We start from the raw sequence: 26,122 nt of genomic DNA on the forward strand, positions 1-26,122 counted from the left end.
GCCATCTGCCAAAAATAACTGACAGGAACAGGAAGGTTTTAAAATGTGTGGCATGCAAAAACCAGCTACAATAGGTACAGACCATCCATCCATGATGGATGGATGAGTTCCAGAGTGCCAGTAACTCCATTTACTGGGTTTCCACAGAAGAGTAATGGCACACAAGCCAAACATCACAACAATGAACAAGGCAGCTCATTTGGCCTGCTGCAAAGAACATGCGAACTGGACAATTGACCAGTGGAAAACAGTACTCTGTACTGGTGAATCAAGGTTCATCTGTTTCCAGTCTGGTGACAGGGTGTGGATGTAGGCAGCCTCATGAATGCTTGTTACTACAGTGTGTGTTGTACCCACAATAAAGTTCGGTGTGGGGTGCATTCAGCTGGTTTGGAGTGGGACCACTGGTCATTGTCCATGGTTTTCCATGATTGCAGCTCGGTGACTTGATATTCTGGATAATCAGGTGCTGCCTACACTGTGAAGTTTTTATGGAATGGACCTGCGTTACTATTTAGACAACAATGTCCCATACCACAGATCTTCAGCTTTTATGGAATGGTATCAAGAGATGGGCGTTAAACAACTGCCCTGGCTTGCACAGAGTCCTGATCTCAACTCCATCGAACACCTGTGGGACAAACTGGAATAGCAATTGAGGTCCAGAGCAGCATGTCCTTGATCTTTCACTGAACTCATGCTGCTTTGATAGAAGAATGGAGACAAATTCCACCTGATGTTTGCCACGCATTGGTGGAAAGCCTCCCTCAACTGTCTGGTCAATTATTTGAAGATGTGTGTGTGTGTGTGTGTATGTGTGTTATTTTTATTTTTTTATCAGGAATGGGAAGATACCAAATTGAATTTGAATCAGTAAACTGATAAAATTGTTTTTTCTTGCAGCTAAAAAAATTTTTTAAAAGTCACATCTGAATTTAAATCAATAAAAAAAGTATATCAGTTTGAAACTAGAGAAATAAGCTTATAATTACAACACAAGAAAACTATATCATTCCTCCTGGGTATAATTCTGTAAGCATACAATTTGGTACTGCTACAACAATACCCTGTTTGGGTTTCAAACCCAGGACCTCGCCATCTGAAGTTTGCCACTCTAATTAGCACCCCAGTGCAATAAGGCAGATTTTCAGCTGTTGGTGAAATAATGTGAAAGAACGTGAAAGAACTTACTGAAACACAGTTAACAAACTTAAAGGTGTAATATCATATAGTGAGGTCTGGTTGGATTTTAATGAACATGTTGAATAGCACAGCTATTTTATTTCAAATGAGAGTGCAGAATCAGTTCATAATATATAAATTAAAAAAAAAAAAAGAGAGATTATAGAAATCTGAAAAACTGAAATCAAAACCAAAATTAATATTTTTCTAAAATCCCTAAACTTAAATCAAACTTGAATGTGTATGTATGTATATATATATATATATATATGTATATATATATATATATATATTATTGTTATTACTAACAGATTCATTCTTTCTTCTTAATTGCATGCCTACAGGTTGCACTATTGTACTATATATATTGTAGCATTTCACTGTCATTTTTTTAATGGTCATAAGAGGATGTTCAACGTATAGTACATTAATACAGTGGATGGGCAGAAAAGTGAAAACCTAACATTAGATTTGAAGACCTATAGAAGGAAATACATAAGAAAGAAAACTATTCCAGAAGACAGCACTAAAAGAATTGAATGAAGAAAATTTTGTTGTTTTTTGAGTTTTTTGGAGTTGAACTGTGAAGAAATGTTGAATAACTACTGCAAGTTTCAACAGAATTAGAAGAGAACAAGAGAATCCCAATGTCAATTCTGATGAACAGTGATCGTGGAAATAGTTGTAGAGATTGCAAGCAAAAGAAACCAAGTGTCTATAAAAGAGAGTGCAGTGTATTGATAAGAGGTTGGTCATTAATCAACCTAATTGCTCTCTTCTGTACTGAGGTCTGTATTTTTAGGGAGCTCTTAGAGGCAATATTGTAAATGTGAGAACAGTAATTACTAGTAGGGTGGACCTGGCATGTACATAGATTTTTGTGTGTGTGTGTGTGTGTGTGTGTGTGTGTTCAAGTTGTTAACTTTGAACAAAAAAAAAAAAAAAAAAAAAACTCCCCTAGAAAAGAGGAGTTTTCAAGAAATAAAACATGATTTGAGTTTTACCAGCATTGAAATTGTTACAGTTATCAAATCCCATTAAAGAATAGTTTGGAGGTCAGAATTTAAGATTGTAGAAATTGATATTTTGAAGGTTGTAGGGATTTGTATAGTAGATGTTTTGTAGAATGAGAATGAAAACAAAGTGCTGTCATCAGCACTGCTTTATATTGGATTTGCAGTTAGCTGGAGAAGGTTTTTTTTATATAGAAGGCAAATGATAGGTGTGAAAGAAGAGACCCTTATGAACATCAGCATTAGTTGAAAGTTTGAATTGAGTGAAAGCTGACAACCCAGTTGCATAAGTCAGAAGACATCTATCTAACATAAGCTTAATAGGCCTTTCTGCAGAATCCAGTCAGGTGTCTAAGAGATATCAAGAGCAACCATTTGAGATTCCCAAATTTTTCCATGATATTTCCAAAGCTGGGTAAAATAAGCAAGAACATCCTGTGTTGATCAACAGTGGAAGAATCATTTGTTAGTTAACAAGATTCAACATAATGTAGAAGTTGAGTGTTAATGGTTTTTTCCATTACTTTAGAAAAGATTTGTCACCCTTTTTAGGAATGGATTTGAATGCAGGCTAATTTCCAGGCTGTGTGATAGATGCTGCTGGAATACGAATATAAGAGAATAAAAAGGTGACAGAGAATATAAGTCGATCGGGGTGTGAAATTCATTTAAAAAAAAACATAGTGTTAAAAGCAATTATGAAACAAATTTGATTTTCAGTCTTATTTGCATTTCTATAAAGGAAAAATAAATTTGAACAAGTATATAATTTGTCTTCATTTTATTTCTTTTGGTTTCAACTAATATATGCTGTAAAAAAAGTTTTTCTCCTGAGAAAAGGAAATTTTAACTTAATTCATTGAAATAGGCATATCTATGTAGATGTTACAACAGTTACATTCCTCCCCCCCCCCAACCTCTGTATAAAAACAGTTATTCCCTTCTCTAGCTGCTAATATGGCTGTGATTAAACTGTTTTTTTATAACTTGTCAGTAAGCTTTGGCACTTGATTGATTATAGTAATACTTCAGTGAGTTGCTGAATGAAAGATTGGCAGTTATGGGCTACCGGTAGTGTAAGTATGTCTTTAACAGCTAATTGTATTAGAAATTGAGTCTTAATAGCTCAATTTTAATATTCAGATTTTTCTCTGTGAAGTATTACTTTTCATTTATTTGAATGCACTCTCATGAATATGCAGTCAGTCCTCAACTTATGACACACACAACTTACAACAGCCATCCTATTATGCTGAAAGTTCTTTTTCAAGGGTCATCAACATCATCATCATCAAATTCCTGACATGTACCCTGAAGAATATACAGGATACGATGGTACTACATGAAAAACTTACTTCACCACTAATTTCCTATCTACAATTTTCCTCAAAATCAATCTGTTACCTGTCAAGATTCCAACATTATCAGATCTTATATTTCTGTCTTCTAAGGCACTTTTTATTGTGTCATCCACATACATCTTGGTCTTCCTCTGGGTCTTTTTCCTGCTTGTTTTGCTAATCTTTCCTCTCTCATTCTGTTTAAGTGACCATACTACCTGAGATTAGCTCTGCTAACAATGTCAAGTTCTTTCCTAATAGTCCTTGTTTTTAATATGATATTGCTATTGATGCCATCTGTTCACACCCCTAATCTTTTTTTGACTGTTAATATTTGATCCTTTTATACTAAATATGAGACATTTTCTTTGGATTTTATTGGACCATGATTCTTTATAAATATATGTATGTAATCGTCTACCAGTTTCACCAAAACTGGTAGTGGCGACACTGATAGACGATTATATACATATATTTATAAAGAATCATGGTCCAATAAAATCCAAAGAAAATGTCTCATAATTACCCCTAATCTTTCTCAGGACTCTCATATCGGTCTCTAGTCTTTCAGCAAGTGTTTTATTTTTAACCCAGCTCTCAGATCCATAAGTTAAAATTGGCTTGAACACTATCTTGTATACAGTTAATTTAGTGTTTTGACTAATTTCTCTCTTATTCCCTATAAATTTATTCAGTTGACTTCCTACCACACCAGCTTTGTTGATTCTGTTGTCTATTTCCATATTTAATTTACCATCTTCACTAAAAATTGTGCCTAAGTAACTGAAGTGTTTTAGTTCTATAGGTTCTCCATTCACAATGCAGTTGATATTTTCATTGCTTCTGCCTATTTTCATTGACTTTGTCTTGTTATTGTTGACCTTCATACCAAATTGGTTACAACAGTTATTCAATTTCATCAGGGAATCTTGCAGACTTGTACCGGATTTATTTAGAAGTATAATATTATCCTCATAAAGTATGAGCTGAAATTAACATTTCCAGTTTTGATATCAGGTTTAATACCACTTTCCTTCATAATGTGATCCATGTAGATAATGAATAACAGAGGGGGGGATAATGTGCATCCTTATCTGACACCAGATTTAACATCAAACCATCTTCCTGAACTTCCTTCAATTCTGACTGCTGGCTTACAACTCAAATAAAGACTAAGTATTGCTTCATATAATGCCCCATTTACACCATATAACTGTAGCATTTGGAATAGCTTCTCTCTTGGCACCTTGTCATATGACTTACAATTCAAATAAAGACCAAATGTTGCTTGATATAATGCTCCATGGACACCATATAACTGTAGTGTTTTGAATGGCTTTTCTCTTGGTACCTTGCCATGCCTTTTCCAGATCTACAAAACGTGAAAATCTGATCATGACAGCCTCTATTTGGCCTGAATCCAGCTTGTTCTTTACTAAGCTTCTCTTCCACAATCCTTCTCTACCTTTTCTCATGTATACTTGCATAGATCTTACCTGGAACACTCAGCAGAGAAATTTCTCAGTAATTCTCACATTCAGCTATATTCCCTTTTTTATAGATAGGTACTATGAGAGCTCTACTCCAATCATTGGGAATTTGACTTTCTGTCCAGGCCCTCTGAATTATCCAGCATAGTGGCTGCAAAACTTTTATACCTCCATATTTAAACATTTCTGGTTGAATATCATCTACTCCAGCTGCCTTTCCACATTTTTCAAATATTGATTTGTACTCTTGAAAATTTCCTGGTACTGTTTTATCACTCCTTGGTTCATTTAGCAGTCTTTCAAAGTAATTACTCCAGACATCTAGGATATCCTTATCTTCAGTTTTCATGTCACCTTTATCATCTTTGATTCATTTTTCAGTACTTCTTTCCTCCATTTCTATGCTTCTTCAATAGCCTCCAGAATATTTTGTCACCTTCTTGACATTTATTTTCCATACTCTTAAGCAGTCTTCTCATGACTTTTGTTTAGTTACTTTTACACATAGCTTAGTCACTTACCTTTTTTCTCTGTATTCTTTTAGCACATCTGTCAACTTATTTGCAAAGAACTTTTGCTATGCTTCATTCTTTTTCAGGACTGCTTCTTTAATTTCTTGTGTCTGTCATGGTGTCTATCCTTTCAGACTACTTCACCACATATCTCCCTAGCTGAATCAATCAGTCTTCTTCAAAGTTTGCCACTTAGACTCAAAGGTTTGATTCTTGTTTTCGAATTAATTCAAACTTTCTTTGATAATGTTTGCATACTTGAGTCTATAATTTACCTGTAAAAGCTGCTCAACTTTAATTCTTTTTAAAAATTTCTTACAAACTTCTAACAATCTTTCTCTAATCAAGAGTAATTTAATAATAAGGTGTGACACCTTTTGGCAACTGGTATAGGAAAATATGACTTCTGTTACTTCAACCTCAGTATCACCTTTGGGTAGTGACCCTTCCCATAATGCATAGCATTATACGATGGTAGTCTGAAATTGCAAGTCATTCTATCAAGTAGTTTGTTTTATACAGCTGTCTGAAGCAAAAGTGTTGTCTGTATCCCTCAAAATGGATAAAATTGAATATTGTGTGGTTATAAAATTCTTTGTAAAAGAAGGTTTAACACCAAAAGAAATTCATTCGAAGTTCATAAAAGTTTATGGCCACTCTTCACCTTCATTTTCGACAATTAAGAAATGTGCTGCCAAGTTTAAACGTGGCCGTACCAGCCTTGAAGATGATCCATGTGAAGGATGTCCAAAAAGTGTAACAACACCACAAATCATTGATCAAGTGCATGATATGGTATTGGATGACCAGCGAGTCAAGGTTTGTGAAATTGCTGAGACTATAGGCATTTCAAAAGAATGTGTAAGATATATTTTGCATGAAGAATTCTTCTTCTTCGTCATCGTCTATGATCTCTTGTGCTTTTAAGTCGAAATTTTGCCGAAGAGATTTCCATGCCGTCCTTTCCAAGCCTTGTTGTTTTGCTTCTTTCCAGTTAATTCCCTTCTTTTCCAATTTGTCTTTAATTTCCTTTTCCCAACCTTTCCTGGGTCTGCCTATGTTTCTTTTTCCTATTTTCTGGCTTTCGTATACTGTGTTTTGCTGTTCTTCCTTCTTCCATTCAATTAAGCTGTCCAAACCACCTCATTTGGGCTTGTGTTATGAATTGGTTCAGAGGTGCAACTTGAAGGCTGTCTCTTATAGTTTGATTACTTATTCAATGTCTTGTTTTTTGTGCCACTTTCCTAAGATATTTCGTTTCATTTGTTTGTAGTTTATTTGTCTTTCCTGTTGTTAAACACCAAGACTCGCAACTGTATGTTAATGTTGGTAAAAACACTGAACTGTACACTGCCATTTTGGTATTCTGGGTGACTTCTTTCTTATATAGGAGTGGGCCTTTCATTGAATAGAATAGCTTTGTTCCCCCGGTTATCCTGTTGTTAATTTCTGTCTAGTCTACCATCTTCTTGTATGTATGATCTTAAGTATTTAAAGAAGTGGACTTGTTCCAGCTGATGATTCTCTATTTTTATTATGTGTTTTGGTTGGTTTCTAGATATGATCATTGTTTTAGTTTTATGGTCATATTCCTTTTCTTTGTTTCTTCATACCAAATGTTGATGTTGTACTGCAAATCTTCAGCTGTATTTGCTAGAATCACTACATCATCTGCAAAAGCCATGTGTGAAATCCTGGTTTCTTTCAGTTTCCTGTATCCTAGGTGGAACTTTTTTGTTTTTGTTTGGCATGTCTTTAAAATTTCATCCATTACTATAATGAGAGAAGAGGGTTGAGGATGCAGCCTTGCCTCACTCTTACATTTGTTTCAAATTCTTTTGATCTATTATTACAGGTTCTTACATAATTTCTGTTACTTTTGTAGAGACTTTGTATGGCTGCTATTAAGTTATCTTGTATCTTGTTTTTCTTTAATGTTTGCCATATTAAGTGTCTGGGAACTCGGTCAAAATCCTTTTTGAAATCTATAAAACATGCATGTAGTTCTTTTCCATATTCCAATGTTTTCTCTGATATTTGTCTAAGACTGAAGATAGTCCTGCGTGCTTCTGTTTTTTCAAAAGCCATATTGCATTTTGTCCAGTATATCCTCTATTTGGTTCCTAAGCCTCTCTTCTAAAATACGGGCATACAATTTCCTGGAAAACCATAGAGGAATTTCGCAAAACTTAAAAGCAAAATTCCTCTATGGTTTTCACATTTACGGCTGTCTCCTTTCTTAAATATAGGGATTATTATTGCTACTTCTCAGTCTTTGGGAATAATTTTCTTTTTCCATACGACATTGAATAGGTATAAAAAAAAAATTTATGGCTTTTGTTTCTAAATTCTTTACCATTTCTGGTGTTATTTGGTCATGGGCTGCTGAGCCCAGTTTTATTTTATTTATTGCTGCTAACAGTTCATTTGCATGAATTTCCTCACTTTGATCTTCTATTTTGCTTGCATGTCTTGCTCTTAGGGTTCTATTTTTTTCCATATCCTGCATCGTCCAATAATTCTTGGAAGTACTGTTTCCATCTTTCCATGCTGTCTTCGGAATTTATGAGTAACTTTCCATCCTTATTTTTGATAAACTTTATGGGGAATTCTTTCTCTGACCTCTTTCTTCTTAAAACATTATAGAAGAGTTTTTGGTTTCCTTTAAATTTTTATTCTAAAGTATGTCTGGTCTTCCCAGCATTTTCTTTTCTCTTCTTTCACTAAGGTTTTAACTTTATTTCTTTGGTTGTGGTATAGTTCTCTATCAACCTGCAGCTTTGATGTTATATATCTCTTCCACAATTGCTTTTTCTTTTTAATTTCTTCTTTTAGTTCTTCAGTCCACCAGGGTGTTTTATGTTTCTTCTGTTTATTATTTAATTGATACACCGCAAATTTCTTTGTTTGTTTGTTTCTAGAAGTGTTTTGAACCTGTACCATAGGCTTTCTACATCTTGATCTTCATATATCTCTGTTTCTACTTCTTTCTTCTTCTCTTCTATTTTACTTTTATACTCAGTGGCTGTTTCTTCTTTCTTTAGTTTGTAGTTCTTTATCTTAACATTTATTTCCTTGCTACTTTTTCTACATTTTTCAACTTTTATTTTATGGATTGTTTCCAATACTAATAAGTAGTGGTCACTGCCTATTTCCAGACCTCTATAGAATCTTGCATTTTTTGTATATTTCCAGTACAATCTGCTTATGGTGGCATAGTCAATTATAGATTTTTAATTTTTACTGGGCTCTTCCCTGGTAAACTTATGGATTTCTTTATGTTTGAACATAGTATTCGCTTACTAAATTATTTGTAAGGCAAATATTTATTATTCTTTCTCCATTATTATTCCGGGTTATTTCTCCTTGTGATCCCAACACTTGTTTTGTTTCCTCATCTACTTGATTCCCTACCCGGCCATTAAGGTGTCCTAGTAGTAGGATATGCCCTTGAACTACTTCAATTGTTTTTTGTAAGAGTTCGAAGAATTCATCTTTAATTTCTTTATTAGCATTATCATTTGGGCCATATGCAACAATTACAGTGAATACTTGGTTATCTGATTTAAAATCTATAGTGATTGTCAACACCTTTCATTTATTAGTTGCCATTTAGTAATATATTCTTTGAGATCTGGTTTAATTATGCAAGCTACCCCTTGTTTTCCCCATTCTCTTGGGTTTACCCCTGAATAGAAAGTATATATCCATCTTTCATTTTCTGGCAACCTTAACATTTCTTTTTCGTTTCTGTGACTGCTAGCAGATCCAATCTTGATTTTTTAAATTCATTTATTAATTTGTTTTCTTTTCCATGTAGACTTTTAATATTCCATGTTCCGTATCTCGTATCTTTTTCCTCGCTTTGTCGTTAACTGTTTAGGCATTTGGCTATCTCTTTGTTATTTCCTTTAATGAGTGAAATTTTAAGTTGTGTAGGGGATTAGCCTTCAGCACCCGAGTCTGGTGGTGGGGCTGCCACCTTCGAGGCCCCAGACTGACCTATGAGAGAAGTGCTATCCTGTTGGTCTGCGGGAGGTATTTTTTTTCCCTCCTACCCGTCATAGTAAACTATGAGGAGTATTCCCTGATCCACCACCAGGGGACGCACCCGATAGGGGGTTACAGGTGTCCCCACACGGGAATGAAAAAGCTTTGCACAAGATGGGTGCTGCACTTGCTCACAGCAGATCAAAAACACACTCGCATAAAAATCTCTGAACAGTGCTTGGAGCGTTTTAACAAGAATAAAACTGATTTTATGCATCGATTTACTACTATGGATGAGACTTGGATCCATCATTACACACACCAGAATCCAAACAACAGTCAAAACAGTGGACAGAAGCCAGTTGTTCAGTGCCAAAGAAGACAAAGTCGGTTCCATCATCAGCAGGAAAAGTCATGGCATCGATGTTTTGGGAATATTATTCCGATCTTTTAACCAGACTAGACGAAAAAATTTGTGAGAAAAGACCTGTTTTGCAGAATAAAAAAATCATCTTTCATCAGGACAATGCACCTGCCCATAAAGGTGTTTTGGCAATGGGAAAATTAAGGGATCTGCACTATGAATTGTTGGAACATCCACCCTATTTCCCAAATTTGGCTCCCTCTGAATTCTATTTCTTCCCAAAACTAAAACTTTTCCTTGCTGGTCAGCATTTTTCTTCGAATCAAGAAGTGATTGCAGCTGCAGAGGAGTATTTTGCAGATCTTACTGAGAACCACTACAGGCTGGAGCATCGCTGGAATAAATGTATTAGTTTTAAGGGAGATTTTGTCAAAAACTAAAAATAATTTTGAAATTATAAATTTGTTTTTTCATTGTTAGGCCGAGAACTTTTCAGACCACCCTCCATGTCTGCAAGGAGATGTGCTTTGCATAATGAGATACTAAGGCAGGTGATGTGAAGTCATATACCACCTTTACCACGAGTTGCCCCAGTCCTGAAAATACTTCAGGCGCAAACTTTGTGTGCTTACACTTGGATAAAGGATTAAACCAAGTATATAATTTCTTGGTATCTTTAATTTATGTTCTTTTCAATGTGATATCCATTTTTATCCTACTTCCTATCCTATTCCTTCTCATCTGTCCCTTAGGAGTCTCCTCCTAATGAGGGGTTACTGGTATATTAATGCAGCCGGTTCGCCACTCCTCTGCTGCATCCCCTAAGGGTGATATTTATGGCTGTAATCCATGTGCGTTCATGGGGCCACTTTGCCTGCTTGTGGGATAAAAAACCCCAGATAAACTGAGAAAAACCCTGCTGTCCATGCCCAAGACCAGCTAACTTGGCTGTGGCTGAGGAAGATCCTTAAGCTCCTCTTCACATCATAGACGGGAATCGAACCTGGGACACACCTTCCCCCAGGCATATGGTTGCGAAGCACATAGCCACTAGGCTAACTGCGTGGACCCTTATCCTATTTAGTACCAGGTAATGATCACTTCCAATTTTGAATCCATCCTCTGTACTCTCTCGTATCCTGAACCAGTGTTATGATATCATTATCAACAATGATGTAGTCAATGAGGCGCTTCTTGTCTTCTCCCCATGTAAATTTGTGCACATCTTTAAGTTGAAACATGGTGTTAGTCTGTATCCTTAGCAGAAATCCAGTAAATATTTGCCATTATTATTTTCTTTGCCCTTTTCTTCAAATTTTCCAAAATTGTTTCTATATGTCTGGTGAGGTACAGGAAGATGGTGAGGTGTGCGACAAGGATGTACATTATCTCCACTGTTATTTATCATTTACCGTATTTTCCAGTGTATAAGATGCACTTTTTTACCTTAAAAATTCATCTTAAAAATGGGGTGCGTCTTATATAATGAAGATAAAGATTGTTTCCTTTTTTCAAAGTCATACGCATTCCCTTTTATGTTCCAAGATCTTTGTAGGCGGTTAATGATGCAATCAAATTGATGCATGACCTTCACCTGACTTCTAGCATGTCGTTGGCTAAGAACGGGGGGCCCCTATTCAAGTTTCATAATATCTTATCCGAGTAATCAGTTACTGATGTTTATCAGTATTGAGTTGACGTGTTGAGATATTTTGTGTTCAGTTTGATATTTCCCCATAGATTTTAGTGATGGAAATAAACAGGCGACATTCATATACTTCAAGTTACAAATTGCAGGTTGTAAAATATGTAGAAGAACACGGGAATAGAGAAGCTTAAAGACATTTTGGACCTCCACCTACAGAAAAAATGATTAGAATTTGGCGTGGTCAGAAGGAGATTTTGTACAATTTGCATAAAGAAAAGCGTGCGAACGTGGAAAAATTGCGAAGTGGCCAGAACTAGAGACCGAAGTTTTGAAATGGGTGCAAGAAAAATGCCATTTCAACACTTTAGGTTTTTTCCAGAAAATTGTACTAAATTTCTTGGGTGCATCTTATACATAGGAGCGTCCTATACACCGGAAAATACGGTATATGGATCACATTATGAAGGAAAGGTGCATTAAACCTGATATCAAAATTAGAGATGTTAATCTCGGTTCTTTATTTTATGCAGATGATGATATACTCCTAAATAAATCCAGGACCAATCTGCAAGATTCCCTGACTAAGTTGAATAATTGCTGTAATAAATTTGGTGTGAAAATCAGCATTGAAAAGACAATGAAAATATGCAGAAACATTGAAAACATCAACTGCATATATAGAACAAGTAAAACATTTCAGCTATTTAGGCGCAATTTTTAGTGAAGATGGAGAATTAAATTTGGAAATAGACTTTACAGAATTAGCAAAGCTGGTATAGTAGGAAGTCAACTGAATGAATTTATATTGACTAAGAGAAAGAGAGAGATCAGTCACAACACTAAACTATCTGTATATATGACAATGGGAAATTAATAATGGGGAAATATATGTCAGTGTTCAAACCATGTATGGATTAGAAATAAAACGCTTGATCAGAAACTGGAGACCACAGATATGAGAGTCTTGAAAGATTGGGAGACTGAACAGATGCCATCAATGGCAGTATCATATTAAAAGTGCAGATATTAGGAAAGAACTTGACATTGTTAGCAGAGCTAATGTCAGGTGGTGTGGCATTTAACCAGAATGGGGGATCAAAGATTAACTAAGCAAATGTTCTTTTCCAGGATGGCAGAAAAAAGACCCAGAGGAAGACCAATATGTAAGTGGATTGATACAGTAAAAACTGTCTTAAAAGAGAGAAACAAGATCTGATAATATTGGAATGTTGACAGATAACAGGCTAATCTGGAGGAATATTGATAGGAAGTTGGTAATGATGTAACTTTTCATGTAGTACTATTAGGTCCTGTACACCCCCTAAAAGTATATGTCAAGAATTTGATGATGACATTTGATTTATAGTTTGTTTCACAGACAAGAATAGTAAGTTATTCTTGAATGCATTTTTTCAAGTAGAGTATAACTAGTACAATAATTTGATTATTTCTAAATCACTTAGGGAATTGAACAACATAGATCCGAATATAAATTAAATTATACTTTAATAAATATTTCTGATATTTCGGCAACGTCACGTTGCCATTTTCAAAAGGAACTTACAAACAGGCATGTGCACGCAGGCACTACAACACAGTAACTTAGAATGAAGATATGAAGCTATCGTTCTCCTAGAAGTCCTGATGGTGCCCTCTAGCGGGCTAAGTAGGTGTTCTTGGCCGTTGGGCTGAAGGTCTGCTGATGTATGCCTCCCAAATTTGGGGCAGTCGCATACAACCAAATTTGTTGAGATTTGGAGAGTTTCTTAGGGCTGAGGCTGATTCCATAAATAGTCTTTCGAATTTGTATTTGCTACGGTGTATTACTGTAGCTTTCTTCCACCGTATTCTGTGGCGTGTATCCAGCGCATGGTCTGCAAGACCAGAATGGCTGTACTTGTGAAACCGGATGTAGTCCTTGTGTTCAGAAATTCTGATATTCGCTGTCCTGCCTGTTTGGCCAAAGTACGACAGTTTACAACTGCAAGGGACCTGGTATACACCAGGTAGGTCTAGGGGAAGTGGTTGGTCTTTGGTGGAGCGGATAAGGAATGCCAATTTTCTGTAAGGCCTGTAACAGGAGGTGAGGTCATGTTTTTTTTAAATATTGGTAATTTTTTCCAAGTTGCCTCAGATGTAGGGAATGGTGATGGATGACCTCACCTCCTGTTACAGGCCTTACAGAAAATTGGCATCCCTTATCCGCTCCACCAAAGACCAACCACTTCCCCTAGACCTACCTGGTGTATACCAGGTCCCTTGCAGTTGTAAACTGCCATATTTTGGCCAAACAGGCAGGACAACGAATATCAGAATTTCTGAACACAAGGACTACATCCGGTTTCACAAGTACAGCCATTCTGGTCTTGCAGACCATGCTCTGGATACACGCCACAGAATACGGTGGAAGAAAGCTACAGTAATACACCGTAGCAAATACAAATTCGAAAGACTATTTATGGAATCAGCCTCAGCCCTAAGAAACTCTCCAAACCTCAACAAATTTGGTTGTATGCGACTGCCCCAAATTTGGGAGGCATACATCAGCAGACCTTCAGCCCAACGGCCAAGAACACTTACTTAGCCCGCTAGAGGGCTAAGTAAGTGTTCTTGGCCGTTGGGACTGTTCCCATCAGGACTTCTAGGAGAACTATAGCTTCATATCTTCATTCTCAGTTACTGTGTTGTAGTGCCTGCATGCACGTGCCTGTTTGTAAGTTCCTTTTGAAAATAGCAACGTGACGTTGCCGAAATATCGGAAATATTTATTAAAGTATAATTTAATTTATATTCGGATCTACGTTGTTCAATTCCCTAAGTGATTTGGAAATGCATAACCAACGTATAAGCCTGTCTACGAGAATAATTTGATTACATTGATTATATCATGCATGCTATATACATAAATACAGTGCAGTACACTGCTAAGTATAATTTCTCTCTTGTATACTTGTGTTTCTTACTGAATAAGTTTAGTTCAACTTACAGCATCTCATCTCATATTGAATTATGTCAGTTCCTTTTCTTTTCTCTTATCACTATAACTAACAAATTATAAATAATTACAGGAGTCCAAAACAAAGATCTGTAATGTCTTTTAGATCACAACAATTAATAGTCACCATTGTCATATTTCTGATATTGTCCTAAGAGGTGTACAGGATTTCAAGAAAGTACCACATAATTAAGGTCTCATTAATTAGTTTCCTATTACTAATTCTCCTCCAAATTAGTCTCTTGTTTGTCAGGACTCCATTATTGTCAGATATTACATTTCAGTCTTCAAGGATAGTATTAACTGCATCAATCTGTGTAGATCTTGGTCCTCCTCTTCTTGATCTTTGCTTCAGCATCTGGTATCCCACCCTGTTTTGCTAACCTTTCTTCTCCCATTCTATTTGAGTGAATATCCATCTATCAGTGGCTTTAACAGGCACTTAAGCACCCATAACCTTCCAAGTATCCTTGGATTTCCTAACCGTAATATGGGGATATGCCCTATTTAAGTGAATATTCTACTTTATATTAGCTCTGCTCACACATACTTGAATGCCATATATTCTTTCTAATGGCATTGTACAGATTTGCAAGACTCAAATACAGGTATTCATGATATTCTTCATGACTTAATGTAAATTTCTGGTCCTGATAAAGACCCTATCTATTTGGCATAAACCCAATTTGTACTTTCTGAGTTTCTCTTTCTACTTTTCTTAGCTTCTTAGATATGTGTGCAATCTTACCTGTAACACTCAGTAGAGCTCTCTGGAATTCTCACATTGTTTTATTCCCCCTTTTTTTTTAATAGATGAGAACCATGAGAAATATATCCCAATCTAAAATTTAACCTTCTGACCAGTCATGAATTTTGTAGCATAGCCACCATGAAATGTTTATACCTGCACATTTAAGCATATCTGGTTGAACATATCAAATATGCTCGAATTTGGAGATATGAGTTTTGCAATGGCTACACTGCATAATTCAGAGGACCTAGTCAGAAGGTTCAATTCCAGATGATTGCAGTAGAGCTCTCATAGTTCTCATCTAAAAAAAAAGGAAATAAAGATGAATGTGAGAATTATAGAAGAATTTCTCTAGCAAGTTCCAGGTAATATTTATGCATTTATATTGAAAAAAGGCTGAGAAAAAGTGTGGAAGAGAAACCTGGAGAAGAACTAGCTTAGTTCATTCCAAACAGAGATTGTGAAATTCAGATTTTCACTTCATGAGCAGTAGTGTGGGAAAATCATGAGAATATGACAAGGATACTTAAGTTTTGTGGATCTGGATAAAGCATATGATGAGGTGACTAGAGAAAAGCTTTACAGATCATTGCAATTATATATAGAGTAAATGGAACATTATACAGCTCAAGACATAGTCTATATGTATTGTGCTGTTTTGCAATACATAGTCTATATTAAAGTTGTAAGTCAGCAGTTAGAATTGAAGGAAATACAGGAAGGTAGTTTGATGTAAAATCAAGGGTGTATATTATCTCCTCGCTTACTCAACTATGATATATGAATCACATTATGAAAGAAAGGGGCATTAAACCTGCTATTGGAATCGGAGATTGACTAGCGAAAAGTTTTACAGACCATTGCAATTATATATGGAGTAAATGGAACATTATACAGCTCAAGACATAGTCTATATGTATTGTGCTGTTTTGCAATACATAGTCTATATTAAAGTTGTAAGTCAGCAGTTAGAATTGAAGGAAATACAGGAAGGTAGTTTGATGTAAAATCAAGGGTGTATATTATCTCCTCGCTTACTCAACTATGATATATGAATCACATTATGAAAGAAAGGGGCATTAAACCTGCTATTGGAATCGGAGATTGTACTGAGCTGTTTGCTTTATGCAAATGATGTTGTACTCCTGAACACATTCGGTGCAAGTTTCTAGAATTCCTTAACTAAATTGAATAACAGCTGTAACAGATTTGGCATAAAAATCATGCAATAAAAAGATCAAGATTATAAAAATAGGCAGAAAGATAGAAAACTTAATAAAAATTCTTAATGCATCTAAAGTTTTTTATGTTTCTATAGAAGAACCTATAGAACAAGTAAAATATTTCATCTATTTAGGCACAACTCTTAGTGAAGATGACAAATTAAATTTAAAAATAAACAACAGCACAAGCAAAGCTGTTATGTCGAATAAATTTATAAGGAATAAGAGAGAAATATTAACCAAAACCCTAAAGTAACAGTATACAAGACCGGGTTCAAAATGCCTCTGCAAAATATTAGAGGCATAAATAGAGCATCAGTGGCAGAATCATATTAAAAATGAAGACATTAGAATGGAACCTGACATTGTTGGCATTCAAGAATGCATGTGCAGGGCCAGTCTAAGGTAGTATGGTCACTTAAACAAGTGGGAAAAGAAAGGTTAGCAAAACACATATTTTTTCTCAAGATGGCAAGTTAAAAGACCTAGAAGAAGACCAAGGTTAGGAAGATTGATTTACTCAGAAGTGCCTTAAAAGAACGAAATGTAAGATATGACAATATTAGAGTGCTGACAAGTAATAGACTAATTTGGGGACAAATTGTTGATAGGAAATTAATAATAATGTAAACATAGAGATCTGTTTTGAAAAATAAATGATGATACAGGGAAGTTTGTCCCTAGATTAGGAGTTGCAAAAAAGTAATTTGGGTAAATGTCTGATAGAAGAAGAAAAAGATGGAAAGCGTATGTAGAGGATTTGTACAAGAAAAACAATAATATTGAAGGAGAATTTGAAAGGAGAGAATTTGTTGAGGAATCACTTTACTTTTCATGATAATGAAAAGTAAAGTAATATCAGCAGTGGAACAGCTGCCAAAAGAAAAAGCTCCTGGAGCTGATGGCATGGCAGTGGAATTATTGAGACCAGTTGGGGATGAAGTAGTGAATGTAATGACTGAAATTTGCCAACAAGTTTAAGTTTGGAAGAAACTGGCCTAGATATTGGAAAACATCAGTATTCGTCCCAATTTCAAAAAAAAAATCAAATACCAGAGATTGTGATAATTACAGAACCATCTTTAATTTCACATGGAAGTAAAGTTATGCTGAAAGTGATCCAATGAAGGTTGAAGCCATATGTGCATAGAGAAATGTCACAAGAACAGGCAGGCTTTAGGAGAAGTAGAGGAGCTAGAGACCAAATAGTAAATACGAAATGGATTATGGAAAGAACAAAAGAATTTCAGAAGGAAGTACTCATCTGTTTTGCTGATTATAAGCAAACTTTTGATTGCATGGATCATAGCAGACTGTGGATTGTAGTGAGATCATTGGGAATACCTGAACATCTAATTCAGAGCTGTGACAATCAAGAAGCTTCAGTAAAAAAAAATAATCAAATACAAGAGTCTTTGGAGAAACAGTGTTTGGGTGGAAAAAGGGGTGCTGCAGGGTTGTATACTGTTGTCTTACCTTTTTAATATTTATAGTGAATATATTATGAGAATGACTGATTTGGACAAAGTTCCAGCTGGAATTAAGATTAATGGCAGAAAAATAAATAATTTAAGATAATCAGGTGATATAACCCTCATAGCAGAACTAAGGAAGATCCGGAGCAGTTGATTCTATTGGTTCAGACGGCAAGTAACAAAGCCAGGCTTTATTTTTACATCAGCAAAAGAAAAGTGATGGCTTCTGTCAATTTAAATGAATATTTATAATATAGGGAGATAAAATAGAAATCACTGAAAGCGAGCTCAATTCTAGGAGCAACTTAGTGGGTTTTTGGACCAGCGGGTTTTTTCTTCAGGAAACTCAATAAAATTGACTCTAGAATCCACACCATTTCTGGCAGTAACATATTGTTAGAAACCACGAAATGGCAGCACCTCCCTGAGACCATGTATCTTCACTAGATGTTGCTTAAAATTAATGATAATCTTGGGCCATCTATCTCCAATTGGCTACCTGTGGAGATTGAACTCCCACTCAGCCTCCAAAAGCATGGCTAAAATGGCCTTGTCTATTTCCATTAAGAGAATAAAAGGTGATGCCAGATTTCTTTTTATTATTTTCAGATTTGCTATAGTGACCACCTGCTATAGATCGATAACAGATAGATAACTTCTGGGTTTAATTTTTGCGATAGTGAATAACATCACTATAGTATCAGTGTTTTATGTCTATTTTGTGTGGAATCAAAGAAAAATGTACTTCTTATAGTGTTGTCATATCATTTCCAGTCTTGATAAATTTTGTTCAAGGTTATATTGTTTGTTTCCTTGTCAGAGATTTACTCTTTTGCTTTAGAGATTAGTATAGTAGGAATATATTAATGGGACTCATTTTATATTTATGATAAACCTTTAAGGAGTTGAACTTAATACATACAAATATGTGATTTACAGTTATTTTCCAACATAGACTGCAAAATATTTGGGTGACTTATGTAAAACATGTTACACACACTTATTTTTATTTATTTATTTATTATACATATATATGTTTGTTTTTGTTTTTTTTTTATGCAGAGGTTAGCCAGTCAACCTTGAGGCAGATAGCACTTACCAAAGGACAGCACATACCTACCTTAAGTGCTCTTCTTCCATACTTGGATGTTACTTTAAATCAGGAATATTTAGTTCAAAGATTAAGAGGTGAAGTTTCAGCTTTATTTCATATATTTATTAATTAACAAAAAAAATCTCTTGATTTGCATTTTATAACATTAGAACTTATGTGTGCATTACTTATTGAAATACTTTTTTAAATTTTTAATTTAATTTAATTTTGTTATTAATAAGTCCAACATGCAGAGAAGTTACTCTAGCTTAGAAATCATTTCAGATGTTTCTGTTCATTTTTTATTTATATATTTTTTTAATTTTGTTTAAGATCTGGCCAAAGGAGGTTGTATGAGTGAATTCAAATGGGATGGTGGAGGTAGCTATAAGTCAAAACCTTGGGGTGATGATCTCCCTACAGACAGCATGGTAAGTTCTATAATATTTGTTTACATACTGGCATTTGATATTAATAAAAAGTAGTGTCCTGTCTATTCGGAATTCTTAAAGCTGTATAAATTTTGTCAACAACTTGTCACAACTTATCTAGTGTATATATATATATATATCAGTCTTTTTGATGCAACTTATTTAGCATCATTGTAGTAATGTTTAAAACATTCAGGAAGTAATTTTTACTAGAATGTCATTTTCTGTTTCTACAATAATAGACCTAATCTGAAAACAAAATTAAATAACTTTCGGTAACATTAAAAAACTGTCAGCAGCATTTTATAGGTTGGCCCATAAGTCACGAAGGATTTGAACATTTAATAACTTTATTTATTTTTTTATAATGAAATATAGAATCTGGAGAATTTTTTGATTAGTTATGAAAAACCACATCACATAAATGCCTTCTGTTTTTGGCTTCACAAAGATAGGCCCCTTTCTACAGCATGTTCCACGACAGCTGTTAATGTTTCTGACTGCAGCACTCTAATTTCTTCACGAACATTCTCATTCGGTTGTGTTGTGTTGTCTGGGGCTCATACACGTATACCTTTCCCTCTAGGTATACCATAGGAAGAAGTTGGGAGCCATCAGATCTGGAGAATGCTGCAATCAAATGCTGATTTTCTAAATAAAATTGCATAATTGTGGTTCATTGTTGGGTTGTGAACTTATTTTCCCCAAAAAAATTTGTGGTAATCACCATAAAGGTATTATTATTATTGTTGTTGCAATTGCAAATTACAAATTATTACAATTTGATGAAACATGGGGGGGGGGGTAAAATGTTTTAAGGTATGTTCTTTTGCAGTTATATCAGTTGCTTTAATATCATTTTTATTTTAGGTGTTTATCAGAACCTTTCACCTTCCTTCCCCCCCCCCCCCACACATGTTTATTGAATATTTCCCTTGGGTTGCAGATGGGTCCTCCACTCTTGAAGAGTCTTGAGGGCCCATTTGCAATTTTATATACAATTAAAAATAGAACATCAGAAAAACAAGATAACAGTTAAAAACTCATGAAAGTAATAATGGTAATGATGCAATTGTAGCATCAGATTTGAGGCTATCTGGTGTGAAGTAGAGGCTAAAACAGGATGAAATATATGGTGGAGTGTTGCTATAGATGAAGAACTGCATCACAAAATTATCCTGATGGGTACTAAATGAGTAATTAATATGGGTGAGTTGATGGAAGTTTTTCGCTTGGCTATGCTACCAATTATATATTTGGTTTAATCCTTTAACCAAATGTAAGCAAACAAAGTTTGTGCCTGAAGTATCTTCAGGACTGGGGCAACTCGTGGAAAAGGTGGACTAAGTTTTCATCACTTTCCTTAGTATCCCATAATGCAAAGCACATATCCTTACGGACATGTATAATGCTATGCATTAAGGGAAGGATCACTACCGAGACCGGTTTCGACCTTTATTGAGGTCTCGGGGGAACCCAGAGGTGGTTGATACTAAGGCGGAAGTAATGGAGAAGTCATATTTCCATATGCCAGTTGCCAAAAGGTATCACATCTTGTTATTAAAATTCTCTGGATTAGAAATGAGGTGATGAAACTTTCCACGAGTAAAAGAATTGGTGGTGCTTGCAAGAGCAAAGATTTAAGTAGTGATACAGTATGAAGGAGGATATGAATGAATTATTGGAAGAATTGGTAGAGAGCATGAAATTTCTTAGTGTATTACAAGATATGATAGTATTAATTTAAGGAGGAGTATGGAGTGCTGTGATAACAAGTGATTCAATGTGCAGACTGTGTAAAAGAACTGGATGTGAGTTTCTGTTCAGATTCCCCATTTTTGTTCTCTGGAGACCCACTCTGATGATGTGATATGTAACAAAATGTTTATGTAAGCATAACATGTAATTGTACAAAAAAATTGTATAAGAGGGATGGTCTACACTTGAATAGATTTGACATCAGAAATCTGAAGAAATTATTGGAGTGAAACCTAATTTGGAGAGTCAGTAAAGCTAATTTTCATGGAAGGAAAGTGAGAATGTGTGTACAAGTTTAGTGGTGGTGTGTAAACATGATAATAATATGTGTCAATGAGCATAGTCATGAATTGGGTGAATTAGTGGACCTGTACCTTTTGAGTTTTGGACTTTTTGAGTGTGTGTATGTGTTTGAGTTTGAGAACGGGAAAGAAAAACGTTACCCATCTAAGCCAAGCAGACTACACATGTAACTATATAAAAAAAAAGCGAGGAATAACTTATTTTATACACAGATATCAGGAACAGCAGTTTTCAGTTTGTTGCCTTGATGAATATGTTGTAGCCTAAGCTTCTCCCATTAGTGGAACCTGATTCTGACATTCAGGTGTAATAAAGGGAGGAATATTACTAATGATGTTAGATGATATCTGAGTTTCACTTAGATAGAAACTCATAAAATCAATAATAGCAATATGGCATGTAACAGTGAGTTTGAGGCTGTGGTTCAGTTGGCTGGGATGATGAAATGTATTGCCAAATTATGCTGACAGGTACTAAACAAGTAATCATTATGAATGACTTAAATTATCTGAACATTGATTGGATAGCAGAAAGGAAAAAAAAACTCCATGATGAGAATGAAGAGAATTTTTTGAGCTGTTGCAAGACAACGTTCTCAAACAGCATGTTAAAGAAGGGGCTCAGAGTCAAAAAGTATGTTATTGAATTAGTTTTATTGTTTTCAATTAGAAGCTTACCTTAATTAGAATTATTAAAATGAATTAGGATCATAGCATCAGAAGGAGCTATAATTCAATCAATGGATTGAATTATATAATTCAATCAAAAATTGTATAAGAGGGATGGTCTACACTTGGATAGACTTGGAACATATTATTCATAGAAACCGCATCGCCTGCTGTAACCATGTTTTTTTTTTTTTTTTTTAAATTAAATTTGAAAAGGGATAATAACACAATAATCACAATGATTTTACAAATAATGAAGAAGGTAATGTAACATTTTTAATTATGATTAATATTTGGCTCTATTTATTACAAGGTATGACATAATTAGCAAATGACAACAAATTTGCAAATGGAGTGGACAGTGATATTTTCACTGGAAAAAAATAAATACCAATATCAAACTTTTAGTAAAACTGTGTTTAACTACACAGTTTTACTAAAATTCAAAGCTAAAAATTCACTTTTTGCTGTTTAGTACTTCGTGGTCCTCCTCTTTCTTTTATTACAGTTTGGCATCAGCGGAGCATTTACAGAATCAATTTCCTGTTCGTATGCTACATTTTAGGGTTATAATAGCATTACTTATACTTTTTGCCCTATGACAAGGGACAGACTCTTCCTGAAAGATGTAGTTCGTCATTATGATAAAGTGGTCTCTGGTAGGCTTGTGCATTCACTGAACCTTTTGTGAAATGCAAGTGACTAACCCCATGATGTGATATGCAGCCCCCAGATCATCTGACTAGCTGAGAATTTCTACCCTGACCATCGGGTTTGAATTTTTCCCCTGATCGTCTTCGAACTGTCCATCTGCCATCGGTGCCCTGCAGGTTAAACTTTTTCTTGTCAGGAAAACCGCTGATCAGGGGTCCATTTAGCATGTTCTTTGCACCAATTTAACCAACCCAATCTCATTTTTTTTTATTAACAAGGATTTCTTTTAATGATTTAACTCATTCAACAGTTCCTGTTGAATGAGTCTTCTCATAGTTGCAGAGCTTGCTACAACTCCTGTTTGTTCTTCCCATTCCTATTTCATTGCTCTGGATGATGCACTGCAATTTTTGAGGCAGAGCCACTGTAAACTTGATATTGGCATGGTGTAGACAGTGGCTTTCTTCATATCCCCTTCTTCCTTTCAGAAGATCCAGTTTCCTTCACTTTTGACAGCAGCCATACCATAGTATACAGAACACCTTTTTAGCTATTTCATGAGAAGAATAGCCTTCTCTATTCAAAGCTTGAATCATAATTTTTTTGTGAGATGTTAACTGCAGATAATCAAATTGCTAATTATTTGTCAAATAATCATAGCAATCTCAGCATGAAAATGTAAAAAAATGCCAACTCTTGCTGTCTGTTTATAGCATAAAATTCTGACACAATATCAGCAACTATTACATTACAACTATTACCCATTGAAATGATGGATGATGCAATTCTAGTTTTAAGAATAAATATTCCCACAAGATATAGTAAAACTGTTAGAATTTGTGATGCATTCTAGATACTTCATTTGTCAAAAATTCTACAACCAAGTAGAAGGAACTGATATGGGAAGTCCACTCTCCCCTGCTTTAGCTAACTTTTATTTAGAGCATTTAGAAGACATCCGTTTTTCATCTATACACCCAGACCCTTCAATTTGGATTAGATATATAGTTGATATTTTTATGGTGTGGCCTCACAATATAGATACCTTACCAATGTTTTTAGCTAATATAAATACTTTACATCCTCATATCAAATTCACTATGGAAATTGAGATAAGAAATTATCATTTTTAGACATTCTTCTCATCTGCTAACCATCAGGCAATTTAATAACATAAGTTTATAGAAAACCCACTTTCACTGGACATCAACAATCTGCACATTATCCTTCTCAAAAGACAGAAATCAAAGTGTTTAATTCAATGAGTTAAGATTAATTGTTCAACTCCCCATCATTTACAGGAAGAACTCTCAGCTATCAAACAGTATATGAAATTAAATGGCTTCTCCAAAAGGACTACACATCTGTTTGACACCTCCAAATCTAACCCAAACAACAAGGAATCAATACGTCAGGTTCCAATCCCATACATCTCTGGCATTTCAGAACCGATTTCAAGAATTCTGAAGGAATATGATTTAATAGTGACTTATATTCCTATTAATAAACTCTCAACATATTTCCCCTCTTCTGAAGATAAATGCTCACCTATGTCTCTTCCAAGTGTATACCAAGTTCCATGTGACTGCCATATTTCCTACTTTGGACAAACTGGATGCTCAATAAAGAAAAAAAAAAAATACAAGAACATCAATCATATATTTTCCACAAAAAATCTGATTAGTCTGGATTAGCTCAACACAAAATAGAGGCAGACCGCAATATTCTTTGGTCTGAAACATGATTTCTACATAGATGTCAGTATAAATTGTAATGTCTATTTACGGAGAGTGCTGAGGCCTTGCTTCACTGCCCTAACTTGAATCGGAATGATGACTGCCTGTCCTTATCAAAAATACCAGTGAAAGTATAACACTGTTGGCGATTTAACATCATCTGGCTCATTCTATTTCAAATAAATCAATTGTTTGCATTCTACCTGATGATAGTCTGTTAATTTCAGACTGAAATATATGGCAGTATATTTAATAAATAATAGTTTACCTTGTATTTTCATGTATATATTGTATAGATGATTCAATACAAACATATCTAATAATAAACCAATGAAAATGACCATTTAACTGCTAAAAACTGTTGTGAACATCTATCAGATGAAAAAGACCTCCAGAACGAATTAATTCATATCACCGACCATGGTAAACAACGGCTATCCAAGAAATTTAATTAAAAAGATTCTTCATAGCAACCCCACACAACAACAATCTGCCAAAACTCAATATAAATCCTCAATTCCCATCCCTTATGCAGGAACAGTGTCACAAAAAATTGCCACACTCTTCAAACCGATCAAGATGATCCGAAACATATTAAAGTCACCAAAAGACAGCAATGCCTTCTTCAAATACGCTGGAGTATACAACGTTCCTATTGTGGTCTAAGCTACATAGATCAGACATCAAGAAGTCTTGAGATAAAAAAAAAGGAACACGTAGGGGATGTTAAAAGCAACAGAATAGATAGTTCCAGATTAGCCCTCCACTTCTTCAACATAAGCCATACCATTGAATGGGAAAAGTTCCATGCCTTATGTAGAAGAAAATTTCTGGTGTCACAATTTCAAAGAAGCCATGGTGGTTCTCCATTCTGAAAGCAGCCTAAACAGAAATCAAGGAATGATCCTGTCTGACATATGGAAAACCCTAATAAGATTGCTCTTTCCTGAATTTAATTTCTCTGCAAGCTACAGAGCAGGCACACACAACAGTAACTAATGAAACATGCTCCATGAGTATGACGTTATGCGTCTTTTTCATTTTGTTATATTTTATACATTTGTTCTATGTACTAGTGACTATGAGTTGTCTTTACCGTTTGTATGCCCTGAAGAAGCCAAACAACCCAGTTGGTGAAACTTGTTGGCATAATTTATCATTAAATTTATCGGTCAAAAAAACCCAGTGTAATCTTATTCTAAAATTAATTGCTAAAAACTATTTATGTAACGTGATGTGGTTTCTATGAACATGAGTGTTTATGGATGTGGCTGTTTTGCCACCAGCTGGTGACAATAATCATGCGTACTAACTTAGGAAGAAGCAAAGTATAGGAATGTTTCAGTTAGAAAAGGTTATATGCTGAACTACAAAACTGAAAATTTTCACTCAGGAGTTCAGGTACTGAATGGAACGATATCAGTATTGCTTGGAAAGCTTTGAAAAGATACTTAAATGGGGCAGTACCTGAATGTGTCCTTAGAATTTGAAGAATG

At 35.0% G+C, this 26,122-nt stretch overlaps 1 protein-coding gene across 1 annotated transcript in view; it reads left to right on the forward strand.

The window, feature by feature from the left end:
- The window catches only part of LOC150094928 (transmembrane protein 209), a 293,574-nt gene that overhangs the window by 183,925 nt on the left and 83,527 nt on the right, over positions 1-26,122 (forward strand). Inside the window, exons 12-13 of the mRNA XM_090411152.1 lie at positions 19,046-19,171; positions 19,410-19,507. Coding sequence (XP_090267278.1) covers positions 19,046-19,171; positions 19,410-19,507 — 224 coding nt within the window. The remainder of the gene's footprint in view (positions 1-19,045; positions 19,172-19,409; positions 19,508-26,122) is intronic.

The sequence above is a fragment of the Typopeltis vanoorti genome, chromosome 21, assembly GCF_054136105.1.
Source record: "Typopeltis vanoorti isolate ZY-2024b chromosome 21, IOZ_Tvanoo_1.0, whole genome shotgun sequence".
Taxonomy (NCBI): domain Eukaryota; kingdom Metazoa; phylum Arthropoda; class Arachnida; order Uropygi; family Thelyphonidae; genus Typopeltis; species Typopeltis vanoorti.